Below are 20,533 nucleotides of genomic sequence, written 5' to 3'. Positions count from 1 at the left end.
AACAGAACTTGTTGACCAAGAATGGGTGAACACATGAATATCTCGAGGGACTTTCTCAAGTACATATGCAGCTACTTAGTGAGAGATTTGCCAGAGGAAAGGGCAGACATCCCACTTCCACCTCAGCAAAATGAAATCAGAAGCCCCTGGGATTTAAATCTTCATAGCCCTCTCTGCTTCTGAGTAATTACTGAAATATAAAATGGCAGAAGGTGAAAGTATAGTTAAACTAGATTGAATATGAATTAATATTTCACTGACTGAATGTGTTAGTGCTATTCTAAATTAGTCGCGGGGAAAAACACAAAAAAGTTAACTCACAAAACAAACAAGAAGACACTAAAAAGCAGCGGAGATCATAGTCGTAATGAGCTAGATGTTTTTTTCCGAGGAGACGAAAAGGACAAGTAATGTCCCATTTTTCAAAGCTACCAAAAGCAAGAAAAAAAAATCCTGCTTCAGTCTCAAAACATCCCACGCTCCACCCCTTTAATTTCATGAAAATTGGCCTGTTGGTATTTTCCTGATTCCGCTGACAGACAGACAAACAAATGGCAATGAAAACAATGTCTGCTTGTGGGAAATATCCAAAGCCCTGCCCCAGACATCAGTACAGTATATATTCTCATTTAAGACTCAATGCCAATCTTGTTTTTTTAATGTTTATTGGACAAGAATTCCTTTGGTTTGCTTCCGACCTGTGAGCATTTTATTGGCTAGTCTGGGATTTAGGCAGGAAACCAAAGCTAATGCCCCCTTTCCCACTTCAAACGGATCTTGCGCACCCTGAAAAGTCATGGGGTGGTTGGAGAGGTGAAGAAGGTGGAAAGAGGGGGGCTGAGGAGTGAGGCTCACTGGCTGAAAGAGAAATCCAGCCTCCCTGTGCTCACCTCCGAGCTTATCACTGTATGCTGGACATGGTCTTGAGACTGAAGCTGCTAAAGCAAACCAGATGTAGCAGATCTTGCTCTGTGCCACTATGTGTCAGGTACAGGCTGGGCCGACTTGAGGACGCTAATGTGAAGTTCAAAACGTACAGAGCGGTTTTGTTTGTTTAGTTTTCTTGGTGTTACCCACTTTTTACACTCAGGATTTTCTTTTGCTTTTTCAATTGACAACTTGGAGTGCTTTATAGGTGGAGTATCAAAGACGCTGACTGCATGTTCTGGGTTGTGTTGGTCACTGGGAATCCCATGGAGCCTTTCTACTTGTGCCAACACTCAGTGTTTATAGGATTTTGTCTCATTTTCTCCAGTGTTAATTTATTTCCATAAAGGCAGCCATGACACATTCTCTCCTCTGCCTTTGGTCTCCGTGTAGCTCTGCTTTACTGAGCTATGATTTTCTCTCCCAGACTCTCTGCACTGAATGAAAGGACAGACCTCAGTCCCTGTTGCATGGTTATTTCAACAATATGAATTATTCTCATGTTCCTCACAGTCTCTTTCTCACTTTGTCTCTCAACTATTTCCTTTAGTCTCTCCCTCTTTGTGAAGTTTCACATATATACACCCTGTCATTGCATTTTTTGCGTGGTTTTGGATAGCTTCTCAGTATATTGTTATGCTTCCTGAGGTATGTCATTATGGTTCATCTGTGTCAGTGGGTAAATTTACATGTTGTGGCATGGTCACCTTCAATTTCCCATGTCTACGCCTCAGTCTCTCGAATTTCCAGCTTGCTAGATTTATTCTCCTCTCTCCCTGTTAGTCTGTTTGGCAACATGAAAATACCGCCATTCTTATCATCGCTTGTATATAAAGCCCAGTTGCCTTTGGTTACAAAAGTATTAACTCACACCATATCATGGTGAATGACCTTTCTCATCAACTGACGGAAACCTCAGCTCATCACTTTTCCTCTCAGGCTCTTTAGACCGTGAGGCCCGGGTCAGGGTTCGGTAGTGTTTTCCCTGTCTTTCTCTAAGACTTACATGACCTACTGCCACTACATGAGGGAGAATAAGAATGAGAAATTAGGCATCTCTGAACCCAGGGGTTTATTTATCTTGTGACAAATATACAAGGTTTTAATTGTAGAGAGTGTTTTTTTTAAACTGCATTAACATCTGAAAAAAATACTTAAAATGTATCTTTTTTTTGTACTTCAATCTGATCCGTTACTCCCGTGTCAATCATTTGTTGTGACATCATGTAGGATAGTTGAATAACAAAAAAAAAAAAAGATGAAAAGGTGGTGGAGTAAAATCTTTACCAGCCTTTGTGTATCTTTTATTTTGAATTGGCACATTTTTATTACTCCAATGTTATGAAATGCAAATGGAGTCCCAGATGGGGGAGCGGATTGTAATTGAAGTCATTTTTGTGTATGTGTTTTTATGGGCTGTGCTATGCTTTGTGCATTTAGTGAGTTTGGAGCAGTAAATATTGAAATAAAAAACATAACACGTCCACATTACTATACCACTTCACTTTGTGATGAACATTACTTTGCTACTCAACAACCGAGGAGAAACACAAACTAAACATAGATTTGTTTGTTTTGTTTTTTTTAAGAAATGGCTATCCAGTTGATAAAAAAAAAAACACCAACGACACACACAACTATTTCAACATTCTTAGTCACGGTCACCCTCTTCACCCTCTTCCTGGTCAAATTGCCATCACTTTACGCCAAGATGGTGTTTCCGTTGCAGTCGGGTCTTTCTCAGAGCATATATTTTGCAAAGAATCAGAGTTGGTTGTGTGCCGTGGCAGAGGGTTTTGACAGGGGGTGAGGCCGGGAGGGGGCTGACGCAGAACGATTATCTTAGCACTGGGTACATTCAGGAGGAGGTTCTTCAATTCTTCATGAGTTGAGTTGACCACTGGTACCCCGTTCACCTCCACAAGCCTGAAGACAAAATCATAGCAAACAAGAGAAAAAGTAAAGGGACTTTAAAGGGACATTCGTTTTGAAAAAAAAAAAAAAAATCTTATAATATGAATTATTTGTCAGGCTACATTCAGCAATCTTGTCTGAAAAAGAGAGCTATGACTTACATCCCGGCTGATTATTTTTATATCTATTTTTGTGTAGCATCTTTCAAAACAGAGCTTAGTAAAAGAACACGAGGTAATTCAGGAAATTCAAGTACAATGTATCACCCAAACCAATGAGTAGTTGCAGTCACTTATAAATAATCATCTACAGATGCTTAAAACTGATCTGACATTTGGTGAACAGTAAGATTCAGCATAAGTTTCTTCCTGTTTGGCCAATGTATCATGTAAGATTAAGGAGATAAAAGGTCTGGTGTTGATTCAAAGTGTGAAATTGCAATTGGTAGCTGTTCACTGGAACTGTCAAAATGTGTGCCAAAGAGGTGTCAGTGAAATGAAAGAGGCTGTTATTATGTTGAGGAAATTGAATAAACCTTCTGAAGGGTAGGCAAAAACTCTGGGAAGGGCTAAATCAACTGTTTGATACATTTTTATCATAAAAAAGAGTGCAATGTCAAGTTCTGCAAAACTCATGGCTTTGTTAACCATGAAACACTACTAACATGATTGCAGAATATTTGCTTTGGTAAAGAAAAGCCCCTTCATAACATATAGTCAAGGCAAGACCCTCCCGATGAAGCAGACTTGGATTGGTAAAAGTATCCAATCAAGACATACCCTTCTTCTTCTTCTTCTTCTTCTTCTTCTTCTTCTTCTTCTTCTTCTTCTCCTTTCGGCTTTTGCCTTCAGGGGTCGCCACAGTGAATCAAACTTCTCCATCTAACCCTATTCTCTATATCCTCCTCTCTCACGCCAACTACCCTTATATCCTCTCTCACTACATCCATAAATCTCCTCTTTGGTCTTCCTCAAGACCTCCTGCCTGGCAGCTCCAATTCCAGCATCCGTCTACAAATATATTCACTATTTCATGACCGAACTATCTCAGTCTGGCTTCTCTGACCTTCTCTCCAAAACATCTAACATGTGCAGTTCGTCTGACAGACTCATTCCTTGATCCTATCCATCCTGGTCACTCCCAATCAAGACATAGCCTTGTGAAAGGAAAAGCAGAGGCTTTGCAATAAGGTGCAAACCACTGCGAGCAATTCCTTAAATGGGAAAAAATGAATCTGAACATGCAACAAGCGAGGTGGATGCAGAGAAACACATGAATATGTATGGAAATCAGTAGAATGGGGGCTACTGGCATTTAATGATCATGTTATGGCTGATAGAAGTACCGGCAGCTTCTATCTGTGGGTTCTCCATTGGTTTCCTCTGGGTTCTTCGGTTTCCTCACATATTCCAAAAACATTTTGGTTAATTGGAAAAAATTGGGAAAATTGCCCAGAGTGAGTGAGTGAATGTTGTCTGTCTTTGTATGTGGCCCTGCAATTGACTGGCAACCAGTCCAGGGTGTACCCCGCCTTTCACCCGATGACAGCTGGGAAAGGCTCCAGCATCCCCCGCGACTCTGAGTGCAGGATAAGCGGCAGAAGATGGATGGATGGATGGATGGATGGATGGATGGATGGATATCCATTACATCCATAACTTAGAATATGCGCTTATTGTAAAGCAATACTTAGATTTGGATTTTTATAACATTCCCCTCCTGTCAATTGTGGGGTTTCTTTCGTCTTCCCATAATTAACCATGTCTCTGGACAGACTATTGTAGAGTTTTGTGGTAAAAGGCCATTTTCTGATACACTAATGGAACTGTATGCTTCTTTTGTGATTGTTGAAAATGACAGATTTTTCTCATTCATTTCCTTTATTCATTTTAGCTAAACTATACTTTTCATTCTAGGTTTTTACATTACCTGTCATCCACACATAGATTTGAGTTGTCCACCTTGTCCACCAACAAGCCATTTCCTTCGCTGTAGTGGCACGTAAAACCATATCGGCCATCTGGTCCCTGACTCTCCTGCACGGCAAAGAGTATGGCTGGAGACTGAGGTGACACCAGCTGGCCGAGACTACCAATAGCCAAACTCTTTAGGGCTTTCTCCTGAAACCAGATAAAAATACATTTTTAGGCAAAGGGGATGAATTACATGCAAAATAAACTGCATATTATATTTATAGGACATCGTTTCGGGTTTCCCCCTTTTCTTTTTTATCTGTTCTATCGGAGTCAAGTATTCGTGTCATGATAAGCAAACTGGCGGTTGTTTTTTCATGCCTTGCCAGTGGTCAAAATATTGCAAACTTGAATTCTTTACATCTAGTCCATGTCCTTCAAACCTTCATGAGTAAAAACATGCAAACAGTGTCCTGCTGTAATGCCTCTGGAATATGAAACTAATTTAGATATAATTTCCTCTTAGTTAGACGCCACCATGTGTGAGATAAGACTCAATGTGCATCAAATCCAGCAGACCACCAAGATGTTATGATAAGCTTTTGAGGAGATCACACCACAAAGACGCTTGCAGGGATCAGAAATAACTTCTGATTCTGACCACTGAATTCCTACGTTCCCTTATCCAGCCTCCTGGCATACTCTCCCCTCCCCTGGTATGGCGTGTGAATGCTTTGCAGCAATAAGTGTCATCTTGCCAGGGTCAAGGGTCAAAACAAAGGCTTCTTGCTCTTCAGACAAGAAGGCCAGACAGGATATATCCATTGAAACGCATTTGAATCTCCAAGAAAGACACATTCTTACATGTTTCAATATCCTTTTTTGGTACCCTCAGTGTTGAACACTGGCCAAGACACTGGGTATTTGATCGAACTTTAACCTACCTAAACAAGGCACAGGTCAGTCCATGATCCCCTTTTACACATTAGTCATAACCCATTAGTTCTTGGTTCGCAACTAGAATGTAGACTTTTTCAACCAAAGGTCCCATTTACATCCATCGAAAGTAAGTTTAGTGTGCATTTTGAAAGGATTTTGGTTTCATGCATTGTGACAAATGATTCCTCGACGGGTCCGACAGCACACATGCTAAGTGGCACAGACTACATATCATTTATAATAATGGCGTATCTGTCATTCTCATTTCAAGTCTTTCATATTGAGCGCAATCCACAGGATAGAAAACTGAGCATGATCGGACCATAAATCATAAAATTTCATATGAGCTCAGAAAATGTATTGTAGCGTTTTAGTCAAGAAAAACACCTGGTTGACGGTAAAAAGCCCGTTTAACAAGCAATAGCTGTTGTTGGCCACAGCTACGCAACACAAGACTCAATACAACTAAGTTTTCCTGCTCAATTCCAGGTAGAAAAAAAAAACACAGAATTCTTTGCACCCCAAACCACACCCACAAAATTCCCAGCAACCCCAAAATCACAGAAAACAAGCATCAACATAAACCCCAACATTCGTGACTCGCTACAGTATATTTTCCATTTTAAAACAGAAAACAAATTACCCTCTTCCTACACTAAGATCAAATGCGAGGCAATGTTTTTCAAAACCCTATTTCGTGTTAGACCAAATGGAAGACAAATCAAAACAGTAATTTTGAAGATTTTCATTTGTCCAAGCTAAACTGTTAAATGTCAGATAATTTCTGTTATTTGTTGTCCTTGCCCTCCTCCCTTTTCTGCACTCCTGTTTCTCTTTCCCATTCCCTCTCAGCTGCCTCACTGGTGCCCTCCAGTTGGAATGGATCCTGGAGATTAGGCTGCTGATGATGAAATATTTCCTTATTGTCTGAAATGCCGGGCAGCCTATACGACCAAACACAGGGCAGTCTGCTCCTTATTAGAGCAATGGCTCCATCAGTTCCCAGGCTGCTACTTAGCTCTGACCTGTGTATTAACTCTGATTAGGTCATATGATAAACATTAACGCTGCTGCTTTTCCCACAAACTCAGCACCTAAAGAAGCGTGGCCCTGGGGCAGCAACGTGACACGGGGCACCTTTCAAAGCAAAAGCCGCGTGTGTCCTTTCATGGCACCTCGTTATGCCTTCTCCAACGGGATAAAAGACCCACATTAAAAAAAAAAAAAAAAAAAAAGTGGGCTCCTCCGGGGATAGCTGGAGATAGTTTTACACATGCTGGCCTATTTCTTCATCGGACTCTCCCAGTGGCTTTTGTCACACACATTCCATTGTTGATATGGTCACAGGCTCTCGGATATCAGTTGTACACACCATTTTCTCAGAAAAGTGCATGTTCATCTGAAAGCCCTCACTGCACCTTGCCAAATGAGACAAACCACAGAGCTTAATGAAACACTGTGCTGTGAATGAAGCATTGTGTTGTCACTCAAGAGAACAGTGAAGATGAGATCAAAGATGATGGGCATTATAGTGTCAAATAATGACCCAGGAAGTAGTTAATGCCTTCCCTGGTTCCAGAGCTCAACTATTGTCTACTAAAAGGGAATATATCTTTCACAGATTGTATGGATTGATTCATTTTCTGCTGCAGGGAGGTTTAACATATCAGGATCTGACCCGACCAAAAAAGGTGTCATAGCCCAGCGCTCCTTTAGAGTAGCATGTGCACGCACACGCGCAAACATGCAAGCATGCACACAAGCATTTGTGAATTCACCTTTTTCTTTTTGCCTTTTTTTATCTTTCGGAAAAATTGGGGCAGACTTAATGGTTTCCAACGATTGTTTTAATAATTGCTCATGTTTAAGTTATATGTGACTCCTTGTTGACTTGTAGTTAGTTGCTCAATAAAATACATTTGATGATTTTCCTCAAATTTTAATGTCATTTCTTCCAGTTTTTAGGCAATTTCTCTTAAACATTTTAAATTACATTCTCATATTTTAAGGGAAAACTGTCACAGATTTAATTATGATACATATGCTTAACCAATTAATGTTAGTCATTCTTTTGTAATTTTATTTAAATTCAACATAATTGACCAAAAATCCTATACATAAAGGTTACTAGTACAATTATAAATAATATTACTATAATGACAAAAACTGATTTTTTTTTCCCAATTTACTCAGTATTCCCAGTATTATCTTTGATATATCATATTGGAATTTAGTTTAATTCATGTAAATCACCTCACAACCTCTATATCTTGTGACATCTCTCAATTTCTGCCGCTTGAGGTTCATGATCTTCACATGGAAAACTTTCCCTGGTTACCTTTTATAGGCTTTGTGAAGCTAGATTCAGGAAATGTTCTCTTACACTATGTTAATCATTATGCTATGACCAAAAACAGTCATCTACTTTTTTTTTTTTAAATTGTCCAAAAAAGACCAAAATTGACTGTTCTTTTTCTCCAGCACAAGTTTGATTTTGTACCTCAGGACAGACATTAAACACTGAATTTAGACAGAAATCTCTGTTTCTCAGTTTATTTTTAGCCGTCAAAACATTCTTTGAGTCAGACCAAACAGCTTTCCCACATTCTGGTGTAACTGTTTCACATGCTGTCAATTTTACATCTGTGAATTGGCACAAGAGGACATCTACTTGTAAGTTCGCTTCTGCATAAAGGTGCAAGTAAGCTGTTACTTATATTACCTTAATATAGCTTTCTTGAAGTGCATTTTGGAGGTGAACCACCTGGCGGTTGAGATGCACCATTGAAATTTCCTCCTTAAACACCTGGCAGTTAAGCTTCATTTTTTCCAAAAGACGAACATCCAGCTGTCTGTATTGTATGACAACAACAAAAGCGGTCACAACGCAAAATGATTTAAGTTAGACAATTTCATGCAGATGCCTCGTAAGCTCAGTAAGGACACGTTGAAGAGCCGCTGCTATTAGTATTCGCTGAATTTCCTAAGAGTTCATACATTTTTTTTACATACATATATATTTTGTTCTGATAAAAGGCAATTTTCTTCCATTCTGACTTTTATATCTCAGTGTGATTGATTCAAAATGACATTTGTAAGGAGAATAATTTCAGATTTTTTTTTAGTCCTTAGATTTGGAGAGAGGTTTCATGAATAGTCGAAGAAACTATTCTTGTTGTAAACAAAGGAAGCTTTTGTTTGACTGATTTGTTGTTTTACTTCTTCAGAAATTCAGAGTTGTTGATGTGATCTCTCAAGGTCTGCAGGCTCTGCCTCTTGTCATTCATCCGGCTTTTGAACAACTCAAGCTTCTGCTTCAGCTCAGCAGAGCCGAGGCTATCTGTATTCACATCTCCGTCAATGGTCTTTAACTCAGAGCAGAACGCCACCAGGCTGTGGTGGAGCTCCTGGACCTTGTGGTGAAAAGAGATTATTATTCAGTCAATAAACTCATATTCTTAACCACAATTATGGTACCATTGCAGTGCAAATGTGGCACATTTTTAAAGTTGAGGAGTAGATAGTGACCTGATGAATGACGTTTTGCAGCGAGTCCACCTGTTGTTTAAGCTCCCTGATCCGTTCCTCTTTTGCAGGCTGGATATTTTTGTCACACCTCTCATCAGAGTTCTTGACATCTGGGTTATTTTCAGAAGGAATACCAAGTGGTTTCTCCTACAAAAAAAGAACAAATTAGGCCCATTTTACAGATTGCACTTTACACATATATGTTCACATAATGATTCCATTAAAAATGTGAGGGCCACACACCATTTTATTCCCTCTGACATAGACTCTATTTCTAGGAGTATATATACTTTGCCTATCTAGCACACATACAGCAAAATATCATGATGTGTATGTCTGATACAGTGGAAGGTGTTACCAATTTAAAAACGTGCAGCTCCAGTTGCTTGCCTTCCGATGGTGATCTTAGTAGACTCCCGATCTGCTGATCTGGTGAGAGCTCAGCTGAAGAATCTTGATTTTGAAATACAGGTATATGAAAGTTAAAGCCGAGTCATTACTGAGTATATTGCAAATACAGTCTTATTTTAATGTTGTTTTGGGGATTTTGTAATCTTAACAAAATGTGTGTTGTATATACAGTGTATGTATCATATTTCAAACAACTACTCAGTGATATGGTATAACATTTCTCATAATCACTTATATGGAAACTTATTAATTCTGCTTATCAGTGTGTATCAGAAATGTGTTTTCCCATACTTAAACAGATATAATGTCATATATCAATATACATATCTAGAATGCAGTTGAAAGGGGGCGCAAGCCAGTGTTCTCCTTAAATGATGGATAGGTTTAATATCCAGAATAAGAATGCAGATGGACAGATGGTGGCAGACTTTGCCAAAAAAGGACAGTAAAGCCTGAACCAAAGATACATCTCAGGTTAGAGGTGAAACGTTTTCAAGAAAAACCAAATCCAGTGGCCACAACAAGATTTGACGATGACCGTAATGAACGGTTTCTTCCATAAGAGGCAGGAACATAAGTTATGATACGATAAACTTTATTTATCCCCACAGGGGAAATTCCTTTGTCCCAGCAGCGTTACAGTTTTCATGCCAAAAAAAAAGGTAATAGATACGAATACAAATTTAAATAGAAATGCAGAAGACAGAAGATTGCAAGATAGAAGAGTTGGAAAAGATGTGCATCTGGTTGGGGTTTCTAAGGGTAAAGATGGGGTGGGAATATGGAAAGACTACTTGGTGAAGAGTTGGTGAATGAGGACTATGAGATGGAACAAAAAGTAGAAAAGGTGACCATGGTTGACCACAAAGTAGTGAGGATGGAAAGAGTACTTTTTTGATGAATGAGTGAAATGAAAGAGAGCAAAGGGTAGAAGAGGTGACTATTTCAGACCGTGAAATAGCAGAGATTATTAAAGGGTGAAGTGAGGATGGTATTGCGAAAGATGAAGAGTGGACAGGTAGTTGATCCTGATGATATACTTTTGGAGGCATGGAAATGCCTCACTGAGGTGGCAGTAGAGTTTTTGACAAGATCATTCAGCAGGATCTAAGAGAGTGAGAGGATGCCTTGAGAATGGGGAAGTGTAGAACGAGGAAGACATGCAGAGTTGCGGTAACACAGGGGGAATGAAGTTGATGAAACACACAATTAAATTATGGGAAAGAAAGAAAGAAAGAAAGAGTGCTGAAAGCTTGATACTAGCAAGAATGAAAAGAAAGGTGTAGAAGTCAGTGGTGAGACCACCAAAGTAGTATCGTTTAGAAACCGTGGCATTACGGAAAACGGGAAAACAAAAGAGATGAAAATGTTGAGGTTTTCTTTGGATGAGGAATGATTCCATCAGAGGGACATGTTAGATGTTGGGTTTTTTGTAGATAAAGTCAGACAGGCCAGACTGAGAGGGTTTGACATGAACAGAGGAGAGATAGTGATATACTGGTAGAACGATGCTGAGGTTTATACTACCTGTTGGAGGCCTAGAGGAGGACTAAAAAGGATATTTATGGATGTAGCTCAAAAGAACATGAAATTAGTTGGTGTGAAAGAAGAAGATGCAAAGGATAGGGTTTATGGAGGCAGACTATTTGCTTTGGCAAAGATTGATATCCAAAAAATATCACTCATTCCTATCCCATTAGCTTCAAGTGTACATGATGTCTTTAGGCTGGTGGATAAAACAATAATGTTTTGATATGAATTACAATACACACCTCTCTGCTCTTTTATCGAGAATAATCTTCCATCTTCCGTCATTCCCAGCATTTTCAAACACGATTCCATGATTTTTCCAACTGTTGTCTCCTTCGGGGTTCTGAGGTGAACTATTTGCTCCATTACTATAACACAACATGACACTATAATCAAAGGGAGTAATAAAACAGACACATTTACCCATCACAGAGGGTTAAATATGTAACAGCTATCAAGGCTCTTATGTTGGGACGGCTGGTTTTTGTAATACTTTGCAAAACTTTGTATTCAACATATCTACTTAGAGTTGACCTGATTTTCAGTCACTCACCATTAATTGTGATCTCCAGGAGAGGAGAATTCTTCTGTACCAAGTAGTTTTTGTCATCATTTCTACAATGAAAATGAATGGAATAAAATAATGTTATTTCCTGACTGCTTTGTAATGTATTCTGGAATTTTAATGGTAGACTAACCTCATTTTTAGGGAACGACGATTCTTGCTGAGACAGCTCACATGAGGTACAGAGTTTGACTTACTCATTGACACTAACATTGCAGTGAATGTGTCCACATGATTTGGACCCAAAGTTTCTGGAGAGAAAGAAACGGGTTTCTCTAACAGGTTGATTTAAATTTGTCAAGTATTCACTTTCCATGTTGTGAAGGCGAACGTTTACCAAGCAGATAATCCAGTCTCCGGGTTACGATACTGGGTGGATGCAGCTCATTATAAACTGCAGCCAGTAGATGTTCTCTGTCCTCTGGTGTAATAATATGGAGAATGTCCAGAGTGTTAACATCTATAGAAGCTATGTCCACTCCACACAGTTTGGAATCTGCAGCAGAAACATTTAAAATTTAGAGTTGCTATGTCTCCTTATTCTACAACATTCACTTGATTTTGAATTAATGAACGCATATCTCGAACAACAGATGCAATGACGAAAAGACAGGAGGCAGAGCTAGAAATCGCAGAGATGAAGATGCTGAGGTTCTCTTTGGGAGCGACCAGGATGGATAGGATCAGGAATGAGTCTATCAGAGGAACAGCACATGTTAGATGTTTTGGAGAGAAGGTTAGAGAAACCAGACTGAGATGGTCTGTTCATGTACCAAGGAAGGATAGTGAATATATTGGTAGACGGATGCTGGAATTGGAGTTGCCAGCCAGAAGATTTATGGACGTAGTGAGAGAATATGAAAGTATTTGGTTTGAGAGAAGAGGATCCAGAGAATGGGGTTAGATGGAGAAGGTTATTTCGATGTTGCGACCCCTGAAGGGAAAAGTCGAAACGAGAAGAAGAAGAACGTATATTTCAAACCAGCGTGCAACAGAGCTAATATTCGGTAATACGGACCAACAAATGTTAACATGCATATCCGGGTTTCTTAAAAGAAGATATCTAGAAATTCTAAAGATGTCATGGATTTTGACAAACTAAATGATTTATTGATTAATTATATGATGCATAGAAAAAAACATATGTCAGTAGCCTTCACATGATTTGTGATGGTGCCTTCATACCACTTGATCAATGGTAGTAAAACTGTCAGTTTGATCTGTGGCAAAAATATGATTACTGTCTTTGTGAAGAAGCCACAGAGGCTGAGTGGAGAAAGAAAATGTATTTTACCTTGGATGAAAGGGAGACATTTCTGCAGTCCAATCTTGGCAAACCATTGGCAGACTTCATTTGTGTCCATCTCGCTAAGTGATTTAGGCTTATATTTATCCTCATCCTTGGGTCAAAAGAGGTTAACTTGAAAACATTGTATATGTTTATACATGTAAATACATTGTCATCATCATGCACTGACAAATGGAATCTACAAAATCTAACAAAGAACCAAGAGAACCAAATTTGATACATTTTAATATAAACACTGAAAAAAATCGAAACCTCTTAATGAAACTGGTCATTGCAAATTTTTTTTGCTGGACGTTCATTGTACATGCTTAGCATTAAACTGGCTTAAATGCTTGTACTGTATGTACTCTGTCTAGTCTTGCCATTTAAGATAATGATTCAGAATTCTAGAAAACATGAAGACAAAAAATTGGTAAACCCATTACACTTACACGCTGTAAGAGGTTTGTTTGAGTCTCATCTTTCAACATATTACAGCCAGTAAACACAATTGTCCGTTCAACGATCAGTTAATGTTTCAAAAGACAGACGAAAGTTTGCTTTCCCTGTAGGGAAAATAAACCAGGACTTCCATGTAATTGTCATTAACTCACAGATTTAATGTTTAAGGTATCCATGGGGGAAAAAAAACACAATATTACCTACTGTCAGTTGAGTCTTTGCAGGGTGAATATGCAATGATTAGATAAATTGAGGTCAGAGGTCTGTCAGGATATCTGACTGAGTCAGCAGACCAAGTTAAAAAAAATACTACAGTAAAATATTTAAACTTAAAAAGAACACTGTTACACTACATCTACCATGCAATTTTGCTATTTTTATCATTTTAATTCCCAGTGTGTTTAAGATAACTCATGTAAGTGAGGCTTTGCCAGAAGAAAGCAGAAACACTGGTAAGATCTGCAGCCAGTAATTTCAGGACATGAAAAATTTACTGTCTAAAAGGGGCCTAGATCTTTCCATTTTGGGTTTCGGCAAACGTAAGGATTGCTAAAGACACAAAGACTGAAATTCTGATACTATTTTCAAAGCAATTGTTTTGGCAGGTCCTATTGGGAAATATAAATATCATGTGTAATTGCTGCAGGCTTGGACTCAGTACTGATGCCACCCTGAAAGCCCTGCTGTGATGGTTTACAATACCTTCTCAGGGTAGTTTCCATTCAGATCCTTTGACGGGGGAATATACGATTCTGCATGATAGACAGTGAAAACAGTTGTAAAGTTCTTCAGACATTTGTGTCAATTGGAACAATGACAGCACGTAGTACAGCATTACCAGACTCACCAACAGTTACACGTCGTTGTCGTAGCAACCCCTTCTCTTCCTTTGGTTGATCTACAGTTTCAGCTAACTCTTGAAATGGTTCGATCCTGATCAATGTTTCCCCAAGACTGCAGGATCGGGTTATTTGCCTCTGTCATGAATTACAAAATGTAAAAACTGGAGTGAAAATCTTTTGTAATCAAATTACTTGTCTTTTGAAGTTAACATTTTTAATATAAACATCATAGAAGTAAATTGTGAAAGTCCACTTTTGATAAAAACAACTTTATTCCAGGAATAAGTATTTGCACTTTATAAATGCCTCTGATTGTATTATAGATTTAAGTGTTGACCTTTTAGCCCTCAGCAGCATGAGATATCTAATAACGATATCTAATCACTTAATGATCTCTAAACATACTGGAAAATTTGAAAAACTTGAAAAATAATTGGCTAATTTTCCAATCTTTGATTTCCAATAATTGATAATAAGAGGGAAGAAAATCTAAAACAGCCTGGAAAGAACTTCAAGCATTTTTTTCCTGTTTTCCAAATACAGTGCACTTTTGTGGTCAAATTTTCATCCATGGGTCAGGATTACAACAGTATTGTGAATAAGGACATTTTTAAAAGAAACAGAAAGGAGTTGATTTTTCACTTTGAATTAAGCACAAATAGTTTCGTTATGGAGTGAAGGATTATTAAAGAAAATAACATTGCCAATCCTTACAAATACAGAGAAACATTGTATTTGTGCAATTACCAACAATATCCTGGAAAACTAAAATAAAATTATCTGTACAAGGGTCAGAGGTTTGCTCTTATATGGTCTTTGTACCCTTTTATATAATATATCTATATATCTATAGATAGATAGATAGATAGATAGATAGATAGATAGATAGATAGATAGATAGATAGAAATATATACACGCACACATATATATATATACATGTACATACATACATATACATACATACATACATACATACACACACACATACATATATATAGATATAGATATAGATATAATATAGATATATAAGAGGTTTGCTCTTTGTACCCTTTTGGGAAAGATTGTATCCATTATGGTAGCCTTAGGAGGCAGACAATGTTCAGTCCTCAGCGCTTCTGAAAAGCTGTCATCTTTATTACACAGGTCATCTGTGAAGAAAGAAGACAAAAAAGGTAAAGCACAGCTCCCTGTCAGAGCGACATGGGAAACAAGCTTTGTCACACAAACAGCCCCCTCCCCCATGCCTTTCTATTCTTGCTGTTTTAGTCCTTCACAGCCTTTTGCTGATATACAGGTCACAAAGTCTATTTGCAGAGCATTATCCAGTGCTGATACTGGACACAGCCAGATGAGGTTGCTTGGCAACCTGTCAGAAACAGTAATGTCTATTGGTTGATGACATACTTTCCTGACAACTCAAGTTCTTTCCCACAGAAAGCACATATTCCTTCATTTTCCTAATGTCACTTAGCCAGTGCACAGATGCCTTTTTTTCTGCTATCATAACATGCAAGACGAATGAGGCTGAGAATATGGCATTCAACCTAAGCCCTGCATTCTCAGGCAACACTACACTTTGATAGGATCACGACATAAGTTGGAATGTTACAGTTTACAGTTTTACGACTTCAACTTTTATACCTACACGAGCCGAAGAGTCAAGAGGCCTTTTACCATCCACGGAACCGAAATCGTTTCAAACGGTTTACCTAACAAAAATTCTGCTTAATTTCTGAAACACATGTTTTTCATTTCAGGGGGCCGTTCTTTCTGAAAATCTGGCTTGACATGGATGAGAGTTAAGATGGAGGTAGAATCAGATAAGTCAGTTAATGGCTTTATGTGTGTCAACAGTGGAATCTTGTTCAGGTCCTAGAGTGCAGGGAGGGGGGCAGACAAGTCAGTACTCTCTCCATCACCTGGCTGACTTTTCAGTCACTCTGGAGAGGATCCTGATGTCTTGCCAACAGCCAAGCAAATTCACAGCACTGTCCATGCAAAACATAACTGCCCTGAAAAGAACAGCCAAGAAAGCAAAGCGAAGGGCCTCAGCCCCAACATTAAGACATGAAAAAGCATGTTTTCCTCCTCTCTGAGCTTGTGTCAGACGTAACGGTGTCTTAAAAGAATCTGCGAAAATGACTATGGGTCTGGCTCAGTGACTTCTTTTCATCTTGCATGTTATAAGGGACTCAAGATGGGGAACTGTCCAAGACTGCTAATGTAGGGTAGCCGTACACCCACAGCCCTACCACAGCCATGTACAGAATTCACACAGCCCGTATCCTTCGGTGAAAGCCCAATCAGAACAAAGGACTGGATTTTTTTGGACGGGCTTGTGGACAGAGCCCAGTGTTGCCTCATAGGGTAAAATACTTGTGATGGAGAGATGGCCACAATTCTCAGTTTATGTAAAATCTTTCAGTCGAAGCCAAAGTGGAGTCTTGTGGTCATGAACTGTGGTTGCCATAGAAAACACGTTTCACAAACAGATGAACTGCGAGATAGGAGGTAGGTGTCGCGGTGTGTCACTCAATCACACAAATGTATAGCAAACAGCGAAGCAAAGCTTAAGCGTCAGGACTTTTCATGACATTTTTGCCACAAATAGGTAGAAGCAACCATATCATTTCCGGGATTATGCTACCTCTCTCGTTACAATAAGATAAACTCTTTGAGAGATGACTTAGGCTAGAGAGCGTGCTGTGTCACAGGAACCCTAAACCGTGGAACTGTCTCCCCAGTCATGCACTGGAATGCAGACACAATGACTAGAAAGGGATTCCAATGATGGGAAATTCCTGGAACCCCAAAGGAGGCATTAAGGGTACTGTAGCCATGTCACATAATAAGTGAACTTTCATCTCAATAGAGCTTAAAATAAAGGGTGATCAAAACAAAGAGGCAACAGCTGGATGGATGGAGCCAGCCATCATCTGGAAGCATTTACCCCTCACCTATGGTTCTCTTGAATAGAAACCGACTAATTAAATTAAGATCACTTACTTTGGAAATTTATCTCGAGAACACTTACCCAAATTGTGCTCTGTGAATGTCAAAAGATTTATTCCAGTGTTGAACTTCCCTTGAAAAAAAAAAACAAAGGGCCCATGTTGGCAGCAGTTTTGATGCACAATGTTGAAGAATCATTTTGAGCGGTATTCTTGTCTTAATATCTTATTTATCTCTGTGTCCCCCATCTTCTTTCTAATTTGCTGGCTTTTTGATATCACTAACAAAGGTGCCAAGGGCCTTAATAAGCTGAGACAGACTGCTATTGAGCCAGTGACCTTGAAACCAGGCAGCTATATAAAACATTTTAATATATGTATAATATATTTTTATACAGACACACACACACATACACATATATAGTTGTACATTAAAATACATAATATTAAAGAAAGTATTAGGTATCATTTTTTCGTCTTCGCTATTGTTGTCATTGTTGTGGAAAGGGAGGAAGAAATCAAATAAAGGCTTTTTTTAATCTATAATAGATGAAACCATCTGCTTAGCTGAACAAATATTGAACACGGGAATAATCTGACGTCGATCTTTCCTTTATCTCCTCCTCAGAATGCAAACATATATTTCCCAAAATATCACTACAGGTGTGAATTGCAGTGGAACATCACTGGAGATGTTATCATTGTTGAACTCACTTGTCACAGGATATTCAGGAAGAGGAGGCACCTGGTAGGCACTACGTGAGAAGGCTAGTTTGGAATTCTCTTTACTCCCATCTTTTGTTGGCAAAGCTTCCCTCTCTTCTTGACACTGATCAGTTCTGCACTCGCTAATGTCTGCAGTACAATCATTGCCAACCTCAGCCAGGGAAAATCCTTCCTTTGACTCCTTGCTCTCACTCTCTGTCTTCTTCTCAAAGTTTCCCTGGTACAAAGCAGCAAAGCTACCATCACTTTCTGAAACTGGTGGCATATTCTCCTCTGAGCTGATGTCAAAGAACTGATCATCATCATCAATGACATTGGATGGAGTGGGTGGAATCAAATTGATGACAGGTGGTGTCAGTAGGTTGACTAGAAGGCTATCAGTGACACTTTCCAACGGCAATGTGTCTTCCTCTTCTTTGTAGTCTTCGGCACTGGTTGAAGCGATGGCCTGTTTGGTATGCTGCGTAATAGGTAGTGAAGACAGATGCTGTAGTTGTTTCTGTTGCAGAGCCCTCGGGCTGGCAGACACTGAGCTGTCTGAGTGGTCCGTGTTGTCCCTCGAGGTCAGGAGGTCCTCCTCAAACAGGCTGAAGCTGGTATTAACTATCCCCAGATTCTTCACTGTAATCTGGATAGCATCCCTCTCACCTGATCCCTTTTGATCCAAGCGTGGATGCCGAGGCCAGCCATTCATCTTCTTCTCCTGGTCTTTCAGAGGATCCTTCTCTTCACCTCCAAAACATGAGCAGCAGAACAGACTTTGTGAAAAACGCTGAGTTCTTTTTCTCCAGGGGCCCCTACGAGGCTGCACTTTCTCCGAGTCTACAGAGAAATCTGTACTTGCCATGGTAACAGCTACTGGCTATGGTACTAAACAGGTCATTCTTCAGTTTCAACTGATAAATCTTGGCACGGGAAAATCAGCAACCATCCATACCAGGATAGAATGCTGCCCTGTGACAGAAGTAGCAGCATCTGCGCACAACACAGGCTCTCATCTACAACATGTGTTGCCAAGACGAGAGTAAGGGAAAATTGTCATATTCATTCTCGCTGGGTCAGGTGATCACTTGAACTGAATCCTGGAATTAATCAGCGTGCTTTGATATGTTAAGCAGCAGTATTGTAGGTACTGGTCTTGTCTCATAGAGCTCTAACATAACAGCAATATCCTGCCCAAAAAAGCCTAACTTGAAATGTATGGGTAAGAAGAAGACGGGCAAACTGGTCAAAATGCTACCTGATTATGAAGGATTTTATTCATCAGAGGTCCGTTGATTATTTTTTATATATCAAAACATGTGATCATTGTATTGCAGGGTCAGTGTTGTGTTTCCCTGTGGGTCATCTGTTAGGGACTTAGGACATGTTTGGAAACAGGTGAGAATATGGGCAGGCGGATGCTTGGCTCATAACCCCTATGGCATCAGATGACATTGGCTTCATTCCACAGGCCCAGTCCTGTTCTTTGCTACATGACAAGTCATCCAGCACCAACACAAAACCATTTTACCACACCACCCACATTGAGGTCTTGTATGAAGATGATATCCATGTTTGTTTCTCACACCCATGAAGCGATAGTCGGCTGACGGGAATAATGACTCCTCTGCAGAATCCCCCTGTAATATCTCTTTAGAGGTGTGGATGGCTGAACAGTATGTTTCTTAAATCCTCTCTTCAGTTAAACTGAAGCTCCTCAGCTCCTGTGATTCAACTGCAAAATATATAAAATCTAGATTGACATGGTCATATATATATATATATATATATATATACACTGCTCAAAAAAATAAAGGGAACACTTAAAAAACACATCCGAGATCTAAATGAATGAAATATTCTTATGAAATACTTTGGTCTTTACACAGTTGAATGTGCTGACAACAAAATCACACAAAAATTATCAATGGAAATCAATTGTATCAACCCATGGAGGTCTGGATTAGGAATCACACTCAAAATTAAAGTGTAAAAACAAACTCCAGGCGGATCCAACTTTGATGTAATGTCCTTAAAACAAGTCAAAATGAATCTGTGTTGCTTCCTGAGTGGACACTATGATTTCACAGAAGTGTGATTGACTTGGAGTTACATTGTGTTGTTCAAGTGTTCCCTTTATTTTTTTGAGCCGTATATATATATATATATATATATATAAAGGAGATATTATAAAGGATAACGTAAGCCTTTGCGATTCCTATGATGAGCTAAAAGCAGCATAACATAGTGGGTAGCGTGGCTCATGGGGGCAGTCATCCTTGCAACTGAATATTGGTGGTTTGATTCCTGTGCTCCTCCTAGCCTGCCGAATAAGTTGTTGTTGAGCAAGACACTGAACCCTTAACTGCTCCCCTGGCGCCACTCGGTAGCTGCCTTCCACTCATGGTTCATCTAGGATGGGTTAAATGCAGTCATTGAAATTCGCTGTTGTTGTGTTGTATGTACAACTGAATGTGACAATGAAGATATTTCTAAATGAATCAACGCGTATTCTTCTTTCAAAAAGGACCAATGGAATTTACCCTTTCCATTA

General features: G+C 39.2%; 1 protein-coding gene across 1 annotated transcript; it reads right to left on the bottom strand.

Moving 5' to 3' along the window:
- Window positions 1-2,007: 2,007 nt before the first annotated feature.
- Window positions 2,008-18,844, bottom strand: LOC147236329 (uncharacterized). Its single transcript, XM_086160754.1, has 16 exons — window positions 17,986-18,844; window positions 17,355-17,405; window positions 15,368-15,468; window positions 14,325-14,454; window positions 14,180-14,229; window positions 13,022-13,127; window positions 12,098-12,223; window positions 11,861-11,978; window positions 11,716-11,777; window positions 11,405-11,530; window positions 9,580-9,674; window positions 9,222-9,368; window positions 8,913-9,106; window positions 8,416-8,545; window positions 4,771-4,961; window positions 2,008-2,853 (listed from the first exon to the last, which is right to left on the bottom strand). Exons 1-16 carry the CDS (start codon window positions 18,842-18,844, stop codon window positions 2,613-2,615), a joined length of 2,727 nt encoding a protein of 908 aa, XP_086016880.1. The 3' UTR covers window positions 2,008-2,612.
- Between the last annotated feature and the right edge of the window lie 1,689 nt (window positions 18,845-20,533).

This window comes from Fistularia commersonii, chromosome 2, assembly GCF_037954325.1.
Source record: "Fistularia commersonii isolate RoL2024-O1a breed Wild chromosome 2, RoL_Fcom_v1.0, whole genome shotgun sequence".
NCBI classification, from domain to species: Eukaryota; Metazoa; Chordata; class Actinopteri; order Syngnathiformes; family Fistulariidae; genus Fistularia; species Fistularia commersonii.
The sequence above is the reverse complement of the archived record's forward strand: the minus strand, read 5'-3'. Positions and strand labels throughout refer to the sequence as shown.

Excerpts from the sequence above, each read along its gene's own strand:
- LOC147236329 (XM_086160754.1), bottom strand. The coding sequence starts at position 18,844 with ATGGCAAGTACAGATTTCTCTGTAGACTCGGAGAAAGTGCAGCCTCGT. Across the intron at positions 17,406-17,985 it reads TCCTGAATATCCTGTGACAA|GGAAGTTCAACACTGGAATA; the intron begins GTGAGTTCAACA and ends TTTTTTTTCAAG. Across the intron at positions 13,128-14,179 it reads ATGGAAACTACCCTGAGAAG|GATGAGGATAAATATAAGCC; the intron begins GTATTGTAAACC and ends TTTTGACCCAAG.